Source organism: Bacillus rossius, chromosome 1 (assembly GCF_032445375.1).
Source record: "Bacillus rossius redtenbacheri isolate Brsri chromosome 1, Brsri_v3, whole genome shotgun sequence".
Classification (NCBI taxonomy): domain Eukaryota; kingdom Metazoa; phylum Arthropoda; class Insecta; order Phasmatodea; family Bacillidae; genus Bacillus; species Bacillus rossius.
The window spans coordinates 141,089,473-141,110,293 of NC_086330.1; the positions used below are offsets into that span (position 1 = coordinate 141,089,473).

General features: G+C 34.9%; 1 protein-coding gene across 1 annotated transcript in view; it reads right to left on the reverse strand.

Moving 5' to 3' along the window:
- The window catches only part of LOC134546228 (zinc finger CCCH domain-containing protein 15 homolog), a 59,510-nt gene that overhangs the window by 35,406 nt on the left and 3,283 nt on the right, over nucleotides 1–20,821 (reverse strand). The window contains exons 2-3 of the mRNA XM_063388862.1: nucleotides 11,994–12,195; nucleotides 10,066–10,304 (exon numbers count right to left, since the gene is read on the reverse strand). Of these exons, the coding sequence (XP_063244932.1) occupies nucleotides 10,066–10,304; nucleotides 11,994–12,195 (441 nt within the window). The remainder of the gene's footprint in view (nucleotides 1–10,065; nucleotides 10,305–11,993; nucleotides 12,196–20,821) is intronic.

A 20,821-nucleotide genomic window follows, 5' to 3' on the forward strand; every position in this document is an offset into this window, starting at 1 on the left:
TACTCGCGAGTATCGAGTCGAGTTCGAGTTTTTTTTTTAAGTTTATTGCACATAAATTTACTGTGATGGAGTAATAAAATGTGAGAACTTTTGAGAAAAATATGGAAATAAAAAAAGAAACCATTATCATTGTTAGCCTACTAAATTAAAAAATTCGATATTCCTAAAGTATTTGGAATTTCTTATCTCCGCCGGTTGATTTGAAAAGAGGAAGTGAAAGAGCATAGAATAAAAGTATTTTCAGATTTTTAGCATTTTTTTTTCGCATATACCGTTACTCTACATATTTACCAAATTGTTTAACCTCAAAATTAGTGTCAAATATCTGTAACTTGTCATTAAGTTTAATCAATTTAAAGTAATAAAAATAGAAGCATTTTACTTAATTCAATTTACACTTGCAAAAAAAACTTACGCACAATAAACCTACTTGGAAATTAAAGTCTTTTTCAATGTCCTGTAGTCTGAAATATGTTTACTCATGTCATCAAATGTAGAGCTGTACTGAAGAAGCCGATTTTGCCAATATTTAGTTGAATCGGCATTTCTGCCAACTTCCAATACTCTTGTTAATTTTCGACCGATATTACTGAAAAACGAAAGAGACTGCCATAACCTAAAAATCCACGAGTACCCTTTTCACTTTTCGTAGTAGTACTACATTCTTTCAGATCACATTATTTCTTAGCAACATGTGCCAACCGTACATATCAAGATTTAACATCCTTTTTTTTTTCAATAATGTTCTTTAATTTTAATATGTCCTAAATAAATACATTACCATCACTGTAAATACACATCTCGGTTATTACGGCAACTATAGTGCAAATGTGGTAACTATCATGCTTCTGCAGTAGTTATGGTATCTACAAAGAATCTTTAGTTCTTTTTATGGTAATTATCTTAAGATAACTATTGGAATTGTACTGTAGTTATGGTACATCATCCATATTTCTTCGTAAGTTGTTGTTCATTTGTATTTTCTTCATATTTATATTTACGTGCGCCATTACTGGCAGGAATTTTCATAAAAATGTTAAACGGGACTTTATATCACACATTTAATGGTGTAAATGATGAGACCCCGGACAATTTAAATGCTTTTTATAGTAAAATGCGGGAAATGTTTCCGCATAAGGCGGGAAATACTTCCGCATAAAGGAGGAAAGTGATACATTAATGCTATGCGGAAAATTATAGAAGTAAAAAAAATTAATCACGGAAATTCGTAAATCCCGGGTACGTAAAAATGATGTGTTCATGTATACGGTCGATCATGTTACATTATAAAGTAAAGGATAATAGTGTTGTAAGACTTTTATTCCGATATAATGAGAGTTTTTTTTCTATAGGTACAGTGCAAGAAAAGCTCGCTCGAATTTCGAGTTGTTGAAAAGCCACGAGCTCGAGTTCGAGTATTACTAAAAAACTCGACTCGAAACTCGAATTTCGAGTACTCGCAGGTGTCTAATATTTAACTACCTACCTAGCCTCGAAACATAAATCAATTGTTTTAAAAAATTGGTTGTCTGTAAAGTCGGTTTACGGACGATAGTTTAACGTGACAACGTCATAACAAAACATTAACGAAATGATTGCATACTTTTATCAATAAAATTGAATCATTTTTATTGAATTATCACTAATTTGTATGGATACAAAGGAGTGAAATGAAATCTACAATTTAATCGATAAATTAACTTTTATTTCCACTCATTAATTGAAATATGTTTATTACTTTAACGAAGAGATTATTTTAACTATAACTTTTATACATGTTTGCTATTTAACCTCTTCCAATCTGTGTTATTCTGTAAAAAGGATAGGGCGATGATAGGAAAAGTAGGAAATGAATGGGAGTGTTTCAAGTTTAATGTGCCTGGAAAAAGTCAAATCGATGGTTGTTCCAATCGAGTGGAAGAGAGATAGATGCGGCGCAACCGTACAATGAGCGTAACGGGACACAGCGTAAAGGAACAATGAGCATAACGGGACACAGCGTAACGTAACAATGTGCGTAACGGGACACTTTTCGTGCGTGCAGCCGGTGTTCATCGATTTATTAGATGTTGTCACGTCAGAAAAAATCCTATTCAATTTAATAAGGTAAATAATGTTGGCAGCTTTATTGCCCATATGGCATGCACAATTAAATAATTTCAGTTCATTACATCTGCACAGTATATTCTCTTCTTTGTTATTACAACTTATGGTACACAATTATACTATGATTGAAGTAAATTAAATGTATTATCATTATTGCAAGTAGCATATCTTATCTGAAATGTTGTATGATTTTAAACATTTGTGATTTATTTGTTTATTTCTGTTATTCTATGAGTTGTCATAATTAACTTGGCAGTGAAAGATACAGTTTTTCAGTTTTGTAATCATGCACATTTTGAATGTTTTTTTTTTTTTTTTGTAAATTGTAAATATTTTTTATGGTTGGTACATGTTTCACAGATTACATATTTAATATGTTTTTGATATTTTTAAAGTCTACTTTGTTTGGTGCATTATTACTAATTTTCTAGGCTTATGGCAATAACATTTACATTTAGAAGAAAAATAAACAAAATACCAGAAAGTATAAAGTTTTGTAGTTTAAATATAAAATCTAGAAATAAATAAAAAAGAGCAACATATCTATCAGATCCAGGGAATTTTAAATATAACAAAAAATATTTATGTTATTTAATTGTCATGACTGATACTAAACAAGATTTGTTTGTTGAAAAAGTTAAGCGAAATGAAGATTTTTGGAAAACTGAAATGCTGCCCAAACTCACGCGATTCTATAAAGAGTGTTTACTTCCCGAAATTGTTGAATCACGAGTAATTAGAGGAAAACAAGCGAGAGAGCCAGAGTAGGTATATTTCAAAAGGCAAAAGAGGAAATGGATGCAAGAAAGTCCAGAAATCTTCTCTACGAATCTTTCAAAACATATGAAGTTAATATGAATACAGTTTTATTCTGTTCATCGTGAAAACTTAATATTTTTAAATATCTTGATGCTTAGAAATGTATGCTTAGTAAATTTGCCGTTTTTTCGTTTGTAATTTACAACAAAATATTATCTAGTACGTTATAAATACGATAGAGAATAATAGAAACTCATATATGATATTCGTTAAACAGAATGCAACATATAATGATGTAACTGTAGTTATAATAACTTGGAAATTAATGTTACAAATAAATGAAACTAGGTATCTTTGTAATCAAAGTCGTTTGATTACTAATGCAATGTAAATATAATAAACTGTTATTTTAAACCCTTTGATACAGATTTTTTTTTTTAAATTAAGGTAATATAAAAATTCAAGCTTATCGCGGAATCAAACCGCAAATTGTTCCGTACTTTATCTATAAAGTGTGCGGGGATTTTTAATAGTAAAACCCCTAATTAGACAATTTACTGTTGCAATAATTGATCTAAATTAATCAGGTAAGATTTTATTTTACACTTGTGCTAATCATTATTTATAAATTTGTTCTGTCATTATGATTCCTATTTATTTTACTCTTTAAATATCAAGTATAAATTACATCTCATAACTTCAGGCCTTCCCAAATTGAGTTAACCGTAAGAAAATTTTAAATTATGATATGTTGATAGAGCATGTTTTTAACGTCTCAATGTTTGAAATGTTAGTGAAAATGATAATAAAAATATATTTGAAATTTGTATTATGATTTTATCTTGAACCAAATGTTAACATCGAATAATATGTACAGCACATAAATGTGTTGATGTCTAAAGTGCGCGCGAAGGTATTTCCCGACGGGCCGTCAAACTTCGCTCGCCTGCGCGGCGGATTGTCAGTCTGGATCAGCCGCGGTCGTCATGACTCATGGCCCTGGTCTGGTGGAGTGGAACTGGCAACACTGTGACTCTCAGCCCTGTCCTGCGCATGCGCGGGTGAAACCCACACATTCCTCGGGGAGGGGGGCGGCCAACCGTCTTCGCGTGTCTAGAGCCGGCCAGGAGAGAGGAGAAATACAACCTCCCCGTTTGAAGAGCCTGACTGGAATGACCGTTGCTCCCAGCTACTCAGGTACTTATACTGACCGAGCGGAGTATTCGGGTAGTTGATTTCGAAGGTTTTATTCAGATTTTACCAAAATTATCACGATTTAGAAGAGTAGCGATTTTTAGTCTCTGAACCGCCCCCTTAAGTTTATATTCTCCCATACTCTGAAGAGTAAAGCTAAAAGCTTTCAAAGCTAGTTTACCTCGTGCCTACTACGATGCACTAGTGGCAAATCATGGAAGACACACTAGTAAACAACAGTGTCAGGAATTATGTTAACAGGTTAAATAATCTTTCTCATAATAGAAAACATTTTATGATTTTTAAAATCTTATTAGAATTGAAATATATCTGCACATTAATAGCATTATTTTGTTAACTCAGAAATGTTGTTAGCGCCTCTTATGTTATGCCCAAGCCCTATTACCCTGTTTTATCGCATAATCGTTACACTAATATTATAGGGCGTCAAAATTTGGATAAAAAAACCTCTCGCGTAAACGTTGCATGATGTTTTTGGTCCTACTATTAGATTCCGAGCGCTTTGTGTAGGGTTTTTTTACGTATAAAACGATGTATTTTAAAGTATAAATCTAATATTTATTTGGACATTACCACTTACTTATTTAATTAACGGAAATACGAAGTTGTCTGGTGTATAAATTTTCTTTTAAAGACATTTTTAAACGTTGTAACCTTTATCTGTTCGTCTGCGTCGCCGCGGTGTACCGCTTATAAAAATGTAGCCAGCGCTAGTTGGCATCATTCATGTTTGGTTATGTTGCTTCCCGTATAGAGCGCGCACACGTAGTGATGGGTAGTGGAAAAATTCCAGTTGGAAATTTCCTGCCGAAAACTTTCAAAAATGGAAAATTTACAGACCTCATGGAAACTTTGAAAAAAAGTGGAAACTTTGGGAAACATTGAATTTTTTTAGCTGTAATTCAATATTCTTACATTTGTTATGCAATCATTGCAGATTTAATAAGAGCTTAGTTAGCATATTAATTCATCCATATCGACCATATCAGTAAAGAGTTTAATATTCTCCCTCAATGCTTTTATTATGGGAAACCATGCTGGTAAAATTTCTGTTAAAATTTTCTTGTGTGTTTACCTTGTAATTTTGTGCGAGATAAATGTGGGATAGAATTTCACTTTCGGGTACTTCAAACTTTATATCAATTTCAAATCACACATACTTCTCATGTTTCCATTCTTCTTCCAGGAAGATAAGATAAAGTGTTTTGAGCATTTGCCATATGGTGGTATATTGTTTCTGTTCTTACACATCTAGTCTTCTCACAACTTAACCCATTTTGTACATATTACTGCTAGACAGTCAGTCCTGTTGTGCTTGCTAAACGAGATGCATTTGTGCTAGTATAGCTGGTTTTGAGGTTGAATTTTATAAGTGTTAACTGGTTAATGAAAAATGTGCAAGATTAAAGGTGATATTTGGAGTTACTTTTACGAAAAATCAGTTCAAGGAAAAATCAAAGTGTTCTGTGTATTTTGTGATGTGTCATACTTCAGAAACAGTACAAGAATGGTAAGGCACATTAAAAAGTGTCCAAAATGTCCATTAACTATCAAATCCAAGTTTCTGGGAAGTGAAAAACAAGAAAAAGAACTTTCAAATGGAACAACATGTCCTGAAGTGTGCAATAATGTTGGTCCAAGTTCATCAGTAAACTTAAGTGAAAATATGGCTCAGATTTACAGTGAAACACAAAATTCACCATCATCTTTACAACTTGCAGTCTCAAGTGCTTCAGAATTTGCAGGAACTAGTGCCAGTACTAATACAACTAGGCCAATATGGTCTAACTCACACAGTGTAAATTCAACAATGTTTTCTTTTCTCGACCATATGACTCCAACAGCTAAGATAAGTGTCACTTTAATACAGGCTTGTCTTGTGCCTAGTCATTATGCTTGATTGACTAATGTTTTTAACATAATCTTAACTTGATATGTTTAAGAGGCATCATTAGTAATGCAGAACTAATTTTAAAAAATTAGTATTTTATTTTAGCTTGTGAACCAGTTAGGTATAACATGTTTTGTAAATATAAATTAAAAATTAAATCAGTGATAGGTATATAAGTGACTGAAAAATTCCTTTAAAAGAAAAGGAAACTGTAACATGTCTTTCATATAAACCTTCAAAAATTTTTAAATAGTACAAGGAATTCAAGTAATGGAATCTTTTGTTTTGCAGGACAAAGCCAATGAGTTGCTGGCTAAAGCTATCTATGTTAGTGGAGCACCTTTATCAATGGTTGAGCATCCACAGTGGCAAGAATTCTTTAAGTTAATTCACCCCGCATACAGTCTGCCAACACGAAAATCAGTTTCAACAACCCTTCTTGATGCAGAGTTTGCAATCTGTGTATATTACAAAGCTAATGGTCACTTTCAGTCTTTAATCAATTTTTTAACCAAATATTAACACATTTAACTTTGTTTTATAAAAGGCACCAACTTGTTTATATAAATCTGCACTTTCTGTTTTTGTCTAAGGCAGAAGATTCAAAATTGAGAATTTTAAAATTTTGGTTATATAAGATATTCACTTTCATAAGTCTTCTTACAATATGTCCAAATCAGTGTGCCATGCCACACACAAAGTACATTATTGTAGCATGTTATGAATTTTATAGGAAGGTGTTGCAGTAGTGTATCAAACCATGCCACAAGTAACCAAACTTCACAATAAAACTGTTTTATAGTAAAAAAACCTCTTGTAAAAATTGAATTAGGGACAAAAATTATGTTAAAGAAAATGAAAATATAGAGAGGTTTATGATATTATACATAACATAATTAAAATATTATTACACAAATAACACAAAACTCTTTTAAATCTAACAGTGTATTTAGTAACAAAAAAAAAAAAATGGCGTGAGTTTACAGGAAAAGCGTACTGTTATTGTTCATGCAGGTAGTATGGCTGTCTGTCTAGAGTAAAGTTTGCAGTTTTTGGTAGTTACACCACATGCCAATATGCCATCAATGATGTATTTAAAGTAATTAACACATTTGTAATAAGATTACTGCTTTTTTTTTTTTTAGCTTGTCTTGAAAGTCAACTGCAAAACACTTGTTTATAGTGGCTATATATTGACACAATCTGCCTAAAACTGGGAACATTACAACAGACATACTGCAATAATGTGAATGTGTAAAGAAGGACTATGTGGCCTTAATATTAACTGCTTTTGAATTACAATAATTTTAACACTAATTCAATTATATTTATTTTCAGGAATGAAAGCATTTTGAATTTCATCATCAACACACCACAGCCAGTGTTTGTAGACTATTAATACCAAAGACAACTGTCATACTGGAGAATACATCGCTGGTGAAATGAAAACAATTTTGATGAAATATGATCCAAGAAAGTTATTGGTGATAATGCTTCCAACATGAAGAAAGCAAGTGAACTGGTAGAAAATGAATTTCCACATATTGTGTCTATTGGATGTATAGCACATACACTATATCTTTTATGCAATGATATTGTGAAGTGTGAGTCAATTTCTAATTGTTTCAAAAGAGTTGTTGACATCATTAAAACAATCAAACAGTCTCATATTTTAACTTCAGTACTTTCTGAAATTAATGAGACAAAAGGTAACATAACTACTCTTCACTTGCCTGTTGTAACCCATTGGGGAAGTTTCTTACATAGCTTAGACAGTATGATGAACAACAGAGTAAGTTTACAGACCTTAGAGGTAAGCGAAAAAGTTGGAATCAGATAAACTCAATATTCATAACACACATGGAGCTTTAGCTGAAATTGAAGATGGTTTAAAAGTGTCACTTTCAGAATCCCCACTTTCAAAGAGCGACGAGAAAATTGTACTAATGAAAATGGAAACCAGGAAAGAACTTGCTTTGAAACCTATCCATCTGGCTGCATGCATGTTAGACCCCTCTTCACAAGGCCATACACTTAAACCTGATGAACAGTTGAGTGCTGTTGAGTATATATGCAAAATTTCAACAGATATGGAAAACATTGAAGAAGGTATAGTTTTAAGAGTTAGTTCAGTACCGAAGTAGAGAAGATATGTGGGCCAAAGAATTTCTTTGGATGGCGCTTGAAAAAGGTAAAATTGAACCCTGTACTTGGTGGAAAGGTTTGTGTGGTCATACACAGCTGTCAAAAGTTGCAAACAGAATCTTAGGTATGCCAGTAACCTCTGCTGCTACAGAGGTCTTTCAGTATACATGGTAGTATACATACAAAACCAAGAAACCGCTTGACCACTGAAAGAGCAGGTAAAATATCATTCATTGCCCACAACTGGAAAGTGTGTCACCACATCCTGGAGGACATTGAAAAATTATAAAGGAAAGATTCTATTACTGTCATTGTGGAAGACGAATGTGAGAAAGTACAGCAGAAGAAAAAACTACCACAGTGTGTTTTAAAAGAAGACAGTGCATCTTGTTCTAACAATGAAACAGAAGAGGAAGAAAAAAGTGATTTCAGTTATGAGGACAATGATGATTTCAATGGTTTCAAAGACCCAATATGACTTCATATGTAAATAAGGACATGTTTGTTTCCAGTTCAGTTAAAAATGTAACATGTATGATTTCTTATTATGCATGCAACTAATTGTTGATCAATATATTTTTTAGTGTTCTATTTGTTACAACTTATTTGTCTTTATTTCCAATCCGTTGATAAATTGTAATAATAGTGTTAATATTTTCAAATCTATGTAGTCAAATATTTTAACTGTGATTGACCAGGTAATTGTTTTTTCAGAAGGAACCATTTCTGTTAAATCTGCAGTTAAGTAACTTTACCTTAATTTTTCTTCCACTACATTAGCTTTTTGTAACGTTGAAAGCAGCTGATTAAATAATTTTCAGAATTAAAAACTGATTAGGCCTACTTGGAATGAATTTGTGAACTATATTTGTAAAAAGAATAATTCCACCTAAATGTTGAAATTAATTTATAACAGCACCCACAGTAAATTCTACATCGCTAACAAAAGATATTTAAACATCCTCTTAATACTGCAACTATGAATATTGTATTTTACAGTATAAAAATTTCATACAGTAGAGACAGTCACATGTCTAAATCTCTGAAATGGTTATTTATAAACCAACATCAAAGTTTCCTAAAGTTTCCTATATTTTTCGGTTTTTGGAAAGTTTCCATGAAAATTTTCCAGGAAAATTTCCGATAGATAAAATTTTGGACATTTACCCATCCCTACGCACACGTAGTCGAATATCGATCTCTCGCCGATTGCATGCAACGCGCGCTATCTGTCGACTGTCAAGTTAACTACATTTGATGGCCTGCACTCTTTCATGGTAAGTGTGTACTACAATGATAGTTAAATACGTTAGTTCAGGCTCGCATTCGGCTCACAGATTATGTTTTTCTATTTAAAGTTGAAGAAAGGATTTTGTCGCATGACTTATTAATTTAAATTATTTCGCGTGCTTTTGTATACTCTACTTTTTAAATAAACGTATTTTCCATGAATGGATTAAGTTTTTTTGAATAACTTTATCTAACAAAAAGAATTTTTTTTTCACATAAAAATCGCACCTCTACTTTTCAAACTTGATTTTAGTACAAAATGTGCGACGACTATGCGATAAAACACGGTCTGTAAAAAATGTGGTCCAAAAAATTTTTTCATTTAATTTTAGGTTGTTAGATTCCAAAATGTTTCTCAACATTTATTTCAAAGTACTTCAAAAGTATTTAGACATATATTAGTACTGTATGATTTTAAAGGGAGTAGTGTCTTGATTAAAATATTTGCCAAGGAAGAAATTAACATTTTGAAACAAAAATATTTTCTGTTTTTTCAGAGCCGCTGTATAGTTATATCTTAAGAGTCTTGGCAGAAGTTAGTTTTCAGCAAGAAAAAGATAGGCGTTATGGCGACCTGGTGGCAGGGATTTGAACAGCCCTGTCTTAAACAACATCAAATCTGCGCCGCAGTGTTCTGCAGCAACTCGCAAGGTACATACAATTTCTGTGGGAGGCATCTTGCGCTCAGCCTCTCCGTGCTTCTTCTCGACAACCTCCATCAGCTTCTGCTCGTCCCAGTTCTCCATGGTGTCCTCCCCGTCGTCCCGCATGTCCACGTACAGACTGCGCTTCTCTGCCTTCCGCTCGAGTGTCAGGTCGTGCGAGAACTTGCAGCGGTCCCCCTTGCTGCACTGCCCCTGCTTGAAGAAGGCACACAGCACCGACTTGGGGTCTGCCCCTGGAAGCACCAGAAACGGACGACGCAGTCAAACACCAGACATTCGCATTCCTTTGTCCAGGTCTGAACACAAAAGCTATAATGCATATCTCATCCACTCATGCTGTATTTTCTTTTTTCTTTTTTTGCTAACAAGGTTTATATGAACTTATAAACATCTAGTGAGCAATTATTCAAGCAAAAATATTTTGTTACAAGTATATGTCTAACCTTTTACAAACAGCTACTAATATACAGCACATACATGGTGGACAAAACATAATTTGCAAAGCTTAAACAACAAATATCCATTTGGATCACACTAAAACCAAAATTACATCCAGAAAATGCAAAAACACAGCATGGAGGCTGAGGTAGAGCCTTAAACTAAGATAATTAAACCCATTTAATTACCTTACTCCTACACCTGGCATTCTGCTTACACTCTATAACAATTGTAGCAAAATGGAGAGGACAAAATCACACACACGACAATGTGAGTTACAATGTGAGTTGCAATTTAGCTACTGCAAGATAAATTTGGAAGTCAGGGTAGTTACCTAAGTCATTAATATAAACAACAAAACTCTTAACCTGTTTAGTTTTCCAAATTAAATTTTCATCATAAGATTAAAACATTTTTAGACTGTAATATTTTCCTGAAATATGAGAATGATGTATGCAAAGTAATTGTAATCAAAGTAATTAACAGAAGACCAAACTTAAAATGAAAAAAGAACCATAAAAAAAGTTGAAAGAAATAATGTACTTAAAAAGGAACATGTTGTGATGCCCAAATGTCTCGTGAACTGGACTCCATAGTTCAATGGAAAAGTGTAGCTCAGAACAAACCTGCAGAGCTCTAAGGAACCAAATAATACCTACTTGCATTGCCTGGTTATAAATATCAACTGTCAAAAACACCAATCATGAAATGATGCTGGTACACATATGTATCTATGTATCCCTCGGTTAGGAATACACTATCAACATACTTTGAACAGGTTTCACTCAAATTATGCCAAAGGGTTTTTTTTTGTTCTTTTTCCTTAATTCCACTCCCATCATGCCTACCTCGCATGTTCCTTGCCACTGTGCAGACAGCTCACAAGACATTTGGCCTGCACTATTAGTACAAGCTAGGCATGTGTGAATACTAGTTTTTTGATGCTAAGCGAATATAAATTGAATATTTAAAATATTAAGTCTAATTGAATTGCAAATATTGTTCTCAGTGAAGTTGTGATTCACTTATTTGATAAAATACATGACTGAAGTAAAAAAACATAATTGTTTAACATTTGTAATGTTTGAATTGAGCAAGTGATTAGTCAAGTATGACATCATTCAATAAAAATGGTAAAATAACCACAAATAATATTAATATTGAGCCCTAATAAAAGCAAAGTGAGTGCTTCCTTTTGATTATTTTTATGTAATCAACTTTTTTTTTAAGCAAAAATAGACAAAACAAGAAAATCTATATATTTTCATGAGCGAATATTACGCTTCCAATGTTTTAAAGATTTGCAACAAATGCGAAGCTTCGCATCACAACCGAAGCTTCAAATAAAATGAATAGTAAATTTCCTGGTGAAGTCAAATTGAATATTAAAAAGAGCTCCGATTGATTCGCTTAGTCGAAGCTTCACGCAGGCCTGGTACAAGCAGTAGGTACCCAAATAAAGGAGTGCTGAATGAGGCGTGTACCTTTCTCAATCTTCTGGGTGGCGACAGGCCTGAACAGGAGGTTCATCTCCTTCTGCTCCAACAACTTTTTCTCCTTCTCCAGTTTCTTGACATCCTCCGTCTTCTTGGCACCTGGTCCTCCAGTTTTCACCTGGTGCTGGACTTGCTGAATGAACCGCTGCTGCTTGGCCCCCTTCTTGTTCTTCAGCCCAAATGTCTTGTCCTGAAGGATCAACATATCACCAGAGTGTACACAAGACAGTAACAGCATGATATTCACTACTAAGATCAGCACTTTATGGCAGGGTTGGCTCATTTAAACCACTAAGGTTTAAACCATGATATAAACCATGGTTTAAACTAAGTGGTTTTTATAAAAAAAACACACATTTTATCAAATGTATTTTTAAATAGAATATCTTAATTTTTTTTAATGAAAAGTCTAATTCCACTCTAAGAACAAGAGTTTGCTTATTAATGTTTGTGATTTACAGGAACAAAAAAATATATATTTAATCAAGATCTTATCATTTAAGCCATCTGAATCAGTTGTATATCATATCCAGCTAAATACTACTCTAAAATTTAATTAATTAATGAATTGTAGTCAAATTGTCAGAAGAAGAAAAAGGAAATAAAATTATTATTATTATTATTATTATTATTATTATTATTAAAAAATTTATATTCTGTAGGAAATCCCCGACTAATGTACATCCCTATTCTGTGAGAAACACCCATTATATGGGGAATCATCTTCCTGTGGGGAAATAACCTTTCTATGGTTAAGTCCCAGTCAGATGAGCAGATTTGCTGGACTTCAATCCTTTGATGTTATTACTTTTCTGGTTCAACATGAGTGACAGAAAGCGGGATGTTGTATGGCCAACTGCCAATACAACTCACTCCTATAGCATTCAAGATTTCACGTGTGTTTCTTGTAAACTATATCTCACTGCCATGAGAGCAACATTTAAAGTACAGGTGTTCTCACGGTACGCATACAGTTTTCTATCTTTTGTATGGCTTTTATCTGAACATGCTAAGAACCAAAATAACTTCTAATGTAAAAAAAATCTGGTTTCAACCTAAAAAAGAAACCTGGTAAAAAAATTAACTTATTAAAAAAAATGTATGAAACAAATGGATTGTAAAAATAAATTATATCTCCTGATTTATTATTCACCTCTTAATTCTTTTTTAATCATAGATTCTGGTACATGGTTAAACACTAAAATATTTTTTATTCAGGTTAAAGCTGTATCAACAAATGTTACGAATTTGCTATCTAAGAAATATGGATAAAATAAAATGTACAATGTTTTAGTGAAAATAGTATTATAAAACCTTTTACCCTCTAAGTATAATATTGTTACGATTTACTGCGGGTTCGTTAAGGATAGCCCAATTAATAGATGTTATTTCACACACACAGTTTTATTTATTGCCACTACTTGTCACTTACAATTCATCTTCTAAATTGGCAGATAATTAATTACACGTAAAGAAATATCAATTCCCCAGTCACTCGTTTCACACAACTCGCTGGGCCGCACTTTCGGCGCAACTCTCGCCGCAGCACCCCTCGTGGGTCTCCGCCACGGGACTCTGTCGCCGCACTCCGCCGCCGCCGTCACACCCTTCGCCGAGATCCCACACGACGACTCGCTCGCGACTTCACTCGGGACTCCGCCGCGCCCGCGACTCTATCGCCCGGAAACTCCCGACTCCACTGAACTCACTCACTCCCTGCCCTGGAACCTTCGTCCAAGGACTTCGCCACTCTGCCGCACCCGCGGCACTATCGCCCGGAAACTCCGCCGTGGGAGAACTCCCCACTCAGACTCAACTCGAAGGTCGGCCCAACCTCCTTATATAGCCCTTGGGTTCCCGTCCAGAACAATCGGGCATGTCTCCGAGATATTGCGCGACATTCGCCGTCGAAATGCCCAGAAACGCTTCGTGAGTCCTCAAAGGACGCGGCGGCTGCTCAAAGAACGCCGATAAACGCAACAAGCATCGGGTTCCCACAAAACGCGCCGATAAACATGTCTAAGTCCTTTTATTCCGCAGTGCGGCCTCTTTTAAGTAACTCGATCTGAGGCAGGTGCGCGTTGCGACGGTCAGGATGTTGCGAGACAGTATGACACGAGATACCAGGGAGAGGATGCGGGTGGAAGGGGGGCGCAGACAGGCCGAACGAGCGCGGCGATGCCAAGCACTGCAGCCAAGCGCGATCGTAACAATATAATGCTAAATTTTTATAAATAAATTACAATTTAAAAATATTAATTATAGGTATAGAAATTACATTTTTGTTTAAATATAATTGAACAAAAAATAAAACCATAAAATTATATTTGTTTATTACATTGGTACTACAAGCTATAAGAAAGTTGATGTGTATATATCAAGCACAAACCACTACAAGAAAAACTTACTGCATAGCTACTCCAGATTTTTGTATATCAACTGCTGTGTGTAAATACTTATTGAGTATTTAGTATAACTTGTAAACAGGAGAGGAAACAAACCAATAATTTTTACATTCCTTATTTTTGATGAGGAACTGATGTGTGGCAATATTAAATTGTTATATTTTACTTATTAATAATTAATAACCCATTGAAATCCATCAACTTTTCCTAGTTTTTCTTATTTAAATTTTTTTTTTCTTTAAAACAACATCCTAAGCTAAAGCTAATGTGAGTTTATAACTCTTGTTTTATTCCATATAATAACTGCTGCTGCACCTACAAAGCCCAGTAATGAAATAAACTCATTCATAAATTATTCAAACAGCTTCTATCTACAGACACAACAGTTTATTTGATAATTCATTTCCATACAAAGCAATTTATCTCACAATACTTTATAATTTGTCTAAATATTTTTTTAAATTTTTACATTTTGTTTATCTAGCATAGCACTTAATATCCTTGGTGACTCTTCTTAAACGATAGACAATATCAAAGAAACTTAATTATCTCACTAAAGCACTCACCTAAAAAATGACTTTCTTTGGAGAAAATGTAGCTCCGTTAACATGTGCTACTCGTTAATTTTTTTTAGACAGTCTAATGTATGTTTCTAAACAAAAACTATTTTACCATAATACTAACCTCATCTTTAAAGACTGGATATTACAAAAATATAGACATACTATGGTTAATGACTAATGAGTAGTCAAAGGTTTTTGCCAAAGGCTGTGAGGAAACTCTCTCACCGGGCATGAAAGATTCTTCGTTGAGGTAAGAAACTTTAAAGGTGTTCTGTAAAAAGAGAATTTAAAAGGTTCTTTTTCCAGGTGAAGAATCTTATAAATCTTCTGCTAAAGATGATTTGAAAATAAGGCATATGGACATAAATGTTTAAGTACAAGTCTAATTTAGATAAATAAATATAGGTACATCTTAAAGAGAAACTACAAGGCAGAGTTTGGGGACTGAGGAAAGGATGAAGGTACAACTAAAACAACAATTTAAATAGAGCCATAAAGGGAAGGATTCCTCCAATTACTTTAAGCATTTAAGCAAGCAGAGGCATAACCAGAATTTGAATATTGGGGAAGGGAGGGCACCAGGAGTCCGGACCTAGCATAATAGCTGTTTATTACATGAAAGGCATATTATCCAATGCACTTTTACCCTCCTAGAGGGTTAGGGGGAGAAAAGACATGCCCCTATAACCCCTCCCCACGAATCCACCCACATAAGCAAGTGTGTCATTATCGTTGCAACTTGCATAGACAATTGCCTGATATTTACAAGAAAACCTGAAAGATCAAATTGAAATCCAAATTCCAGATGAAGAACCTGGCTTAAGTGAATATAGCCACAGAACGGAAGTGGGGAAGACAATTGCATCGATCAGGCAGATTTACACTGACCAGGTGCTCACAAATACGGTGTGACAGACTGCCAACCAACTGATCTTAACGCCGATATCAGGTGTAAGAGTTGCGTTTTCTTGGAATCGTAATCGCTTTTCCGTACACCTATCCCTCACTTAGCACGACTAATTTGTTCCTAAAAATGCTAATGTTATTCAAAATGGCGTATTCTGAAGCATTAGTTTCCATAAATAGCAAGGCTAATTTACTTAATGTGTTAAAATAATTGTGTAGGAAAATATACTTTACGTAATATAAATGCGTAGAATAACACTCAACTATAAATATGTCACACCATTAATCATTATATGCCTCCAATCGCACTTTGTATGACAAATACAACACCGCTTAACGGGAGCTTCGTCAGTCGGTTGGCTGACTTGCCCGCCCGGGCGTGACCTTCAACTCATTTTGCGTACCTTTCCAAACCATCCTTTACTGACAGTGAAACCGATATTACTGTCCGGATAATTACATTTTATTTTCCAAAAAATTAAAGAGCTTATTCGCGTATTACCACCTGGTTCACACCAATCCTGTTAGGCCAATGATTATTTTTTTCATTGCAACATTTATTTAACAACATTTTCCATGTGAATTATCTGTTAATTTCTGTTCCGGTAACTAATGTCAAATATATTCCCGCTAGTACAACCAACAGCATCAGACTTATATAAACTTTTGATAAGAGTCCTTATTTCATACGATTGTGCGCACAGTTGACTTGCTTAAAACTACTAAAGTGCGACCAACATAAGCGTGGCCTTCATGACAATCTGCGTGCCGTAATACTTCTAATTTTGTTTCAAATACTTGAACACGATGCATTATGACTGATCAAGCATGTACAATTACCAGCATCTGAATAAGCAGAAGTTGCTTTTGTTTGAGTCAATTCCCTGCCACTGGCTAGACTGAGTTCACGGCCCGGTCTTCGGCCAGGCAACAACAGTACGGCATGGCGGCATACGCGCGGATTTTAAAACATTTGGTCCTTTATACTCCATAGCCGCAATTACACTTGCCATAGCTGATGTTTGTATAACAGCCGATAGCGTAGACAGACCTGGGCGCGCATCTGTTCCCCCCTTGTTTGGCTAACTGTATCCCACATCACATCTGTTGTTTACAGAAGTTGAAACAGACTTTGTGGCATCGTGCCCTTTTTTTTTTGCCTGCGGAGATTTCGTGTCAACTGAAATTTACAGACGTGCTATTCAAGACTAGGGCAGTAAAATTAAGTGAATCCGCGCAATCTGAAGAGGTGCTAAGTAAGGGATAGGTGTATTTTAAATGTGGCTAACGTAACTCAACATACCCTTCACTTTAGTCATAAATCTCATAAATTTGTGCAGAAAAAACACTAATTCATAATTATGTCTTTTTTGTGGCTGGTAACTGAAACTTGCTCAAAGTTAGGTTACTATCATCCTCAGACACTGTATTTAACATGGCAGCAATGAAACAAGCATACAATAGGGTAATAAAATAAAGCAAATATTTTTATGCAGTTTTACAGAAGCATAACAAGTATAAAAAAAACCAAAATTATCCTTTTTTTATATGTAATTGTATATTTTGTATTTACAATGAACTCATCTAATAAATATTCTTCATTTTACAACAACAACAAAAAAAAAGGAAAACATGGTTTTCACACAGTATACTTGTCCTTAAATTTACTCCCAAGGGAAGGATTCTTAGATAATTCCTACTAGTTTGTCAACAATAATAGTTTATAGCATACATTACTGTTGCGATTTACAGGGTTCGTAAAGGTATAGCCCAATTAAAGATTTTATTACACACACAGTTTTATTTATTGTCACTATTTACATTACTAGCAAATAATATAAAAATGCCAATTAACCAACTGTACTTAGAAATGTTGCTTCCTCAGTCACTCGTTTGTACACACCGCACACCTCGCTGGGCAGCACCTCTGGCGCAACTCTCGCCGCGGCACCCCTCGTGGTCCTCCGTCGCAGGACACCGTCGCTGCACTCCGCCGCCGCTGTCGCACTTCCCCTTCGCCGAGATCCCACTCGATGCCTCGCTCGGAACTTTGCTCGGGACTCCGCCGCACCCGCGACACTATCGCCCGGAACTGAACTCTTCGCCCTGGAACCTTCGTCCAGGGACTTCGCCACTCTATCGCCCAGAAACCCCGCCGCGGGAAAACTCCCGACTTCACTCTGAACTCTTTCTGAGGCCGGCGTTCCCCGGCTTTTATATCAGACCAGACACCTTTCAGAACTCCCGAGCGTGGCTGGGGCCAGTCGCGTCATTCCGCGCCGACCCGACGGCATAAATCTCTCGAAACACGTGTCGGCGGCTCGCGTAACTCCGCATCTGTCAGGTTTCGGATGTCAAACTAACAGCGCCGCGCGGGGAGTTGAGGGCTGGAGGGAGGGAAGCTGCGACCCAGGTGCGCACTGCACATCTCATGTTACAGCGGCATGTGATATCAGCCCAGCTAGCTCTGCACCTGCGCGTGACGCAATCTTGCTCACTTTCGTAACATTAATATACCAGCATCAGATATTGCAGCTTCTGGGAATAAAAAGTAAATAAAAACGGAAAATATGTTTTTCAAGTACTTAAGACAAGGTTACTATTTCCACTGGTTCGTGAAAAATAACAATTTAAAGCTTACATTACAATACCTGTGTTTTCACGCTGCCACCACCAGTCATTCTTTACCGCACAACTGTAGCCAACAATGGAGAATTGAAAATACGCTAATTCTTCCGTTTCATATATTGAAGTTAATCCATGGATCCTGGCGGTTTGATCCTGATGGCATGATCATGTTGGCTTGATCCTGTGGTACATGATGCTTGCTGTTTTAACTCAGTACATCAAAAGATCCTGATGGCATGATCCTGATGGCTTAACCGTGGTACATGATGCTTGCTGTTTTAATTAAGTATGTCGAAAGATCCTGATGGCATAATCCTGATGGTTTGATCCTGTGGTAAATGATGCTTGCCATTTTAATTCCATACGTCAGAAGATAAAAATATTGTCATAGGCCACTCATTCCACACAAAATCAACCAATGGTCAAAATACGATGTCTTCAGATCTTTATGATTTTTTTATATGAGATAGTATTAGCTTAGCATATAAAAAATAAAAAGGTAAAATTTTTTATAACCTTTAGTTTTTGAGTTATACATTTTTCAAAAATTAAAAAACTCCAATTTCTAGACATTTTGATATATTTAAAAGCATGTAACTTTAAAACTGTTTGTCCTAGAACTCAAATGCATACCATTCTCTTTAGAATGACAAGGTCTTTAATTTGACATATAACTTAAGTGTATCACGTCACTTTATATATTTTTTTTTTTCCAAAAAAACTCCAAAAAGGTTTTTTTTTATAAAAAACAAAAATCAAAATTTTTAATTTTGATTAAATCAATATATTTATATACCAAACGTCTTTAGTAAGTTGTGTACAAGGTTTCATGATGGTATTCCAATGTATCATATTGCAACTTTTTTTATGTATATTAATGCATATGGAAATTCTGTAAATTTGTTACGATACTTGTTAGCCTTAAAAAAAATATCTTTTAAACTCGATTTTATTTAAACTTAAATTTCATTTTACCCATTTTATTCAAACAAAAAATTCAACTTACTTTACACTCAAGGAACAGTTTTTATTCTTCTTTTAGCACTTCCAATTAGTAAAAGTGAGTTCTCTTCTTTGCCAAAACTTGTGCTGCTTCGGCCATCTCATCTGCTATAACTAGGTAGGTTCTACCTGTTGCTGTGGTTGGATGTAATTTGCACAAAGTATAGTTTTTTGGCAGTGCTAAGGTATCTGCTCTCCTAGGATATGTGAATGATGGCGATTTTCCTTTTGGGTGAAGAAAGGAAACAAGAACTTCTTTTTCAACATCATCTTTTGAGTCAACATGCACCAACCACCACTCATCGTAAGCATAAGCAACAAACCCCAAAATTTCTTCAAAGCTGATCAGTACCTTAAGTGTTGCTGAATCTTCAGAAAAAAAGTAGCTTTGGTTTTGACCCTATTTAGATCTAGAGGGATGAAGGCATGGGATTTCTTAGTCCTAGGATCCAATTTTACTACAGCTTCACTTTCTTCCAGCAAAGATTTTTTTCCAGAGAAAAACCTTGATTATTGTCATGTTTTTTAAGGTTACTCAATTGATTGCCAAATTCTTGAACAAACTCATCAAATGGTTTGGTAAATGTTTAGAAATTGCATTGGTCAACAGTAACCCATTGTTTGTAGGTGGTGATGTCAATCATTTCCTCCTCAAAAAACACGGTTAAAAGTTCTCTAAATTCCTCAATATCAGGACAGTAGTCACATCAATTTAGGAAGCATGCCTGTAATGGTGGATTGCACATAACTTTAGCCATACATATAGAGTACTTTCAGAGCCAGGAAGTGTCTATTTATTTAACCTACCTTATAAAAACATGTTTTATATTCAGGTGTGCAGTGCAAACAGACAGAATGAGTGCTGCTAGCACCAGCAAAAATGCAATTCTTGGGCCTCAGTTCTGCAAACTTTGATAAGCCAATTTTTAAATAAGGGAATTTTGATTTGAAAATATTGTAAATTTCATGCATATTTCCGAAAATCAACCTTTTTTGTTTTTTCTTAACATGGATTGGCTTATTTTCAGTGTCCTTACCCATTGAGAAGATTTTTTTTTTTTCCCAGGCATTTGTTTCCTCACTTTGTCATTATCATAAAATTCCGTTTCCAACACACCCATTTACCGAGTTAGAGTTTTCCCAGGTTTTGGTTCAGGTGTCGATAACACTCCATTTTCTTTAATGAGTTTTTTTTCTTTACTCACCATATAGTTACTAATACCAAATTCACGTTCCATTTTTGCACAAGACCAACTGGTTGGTAAAATTGTTAAAATCTGAAGGTTTTCACTCTTACTTGCTGTTGCAAATT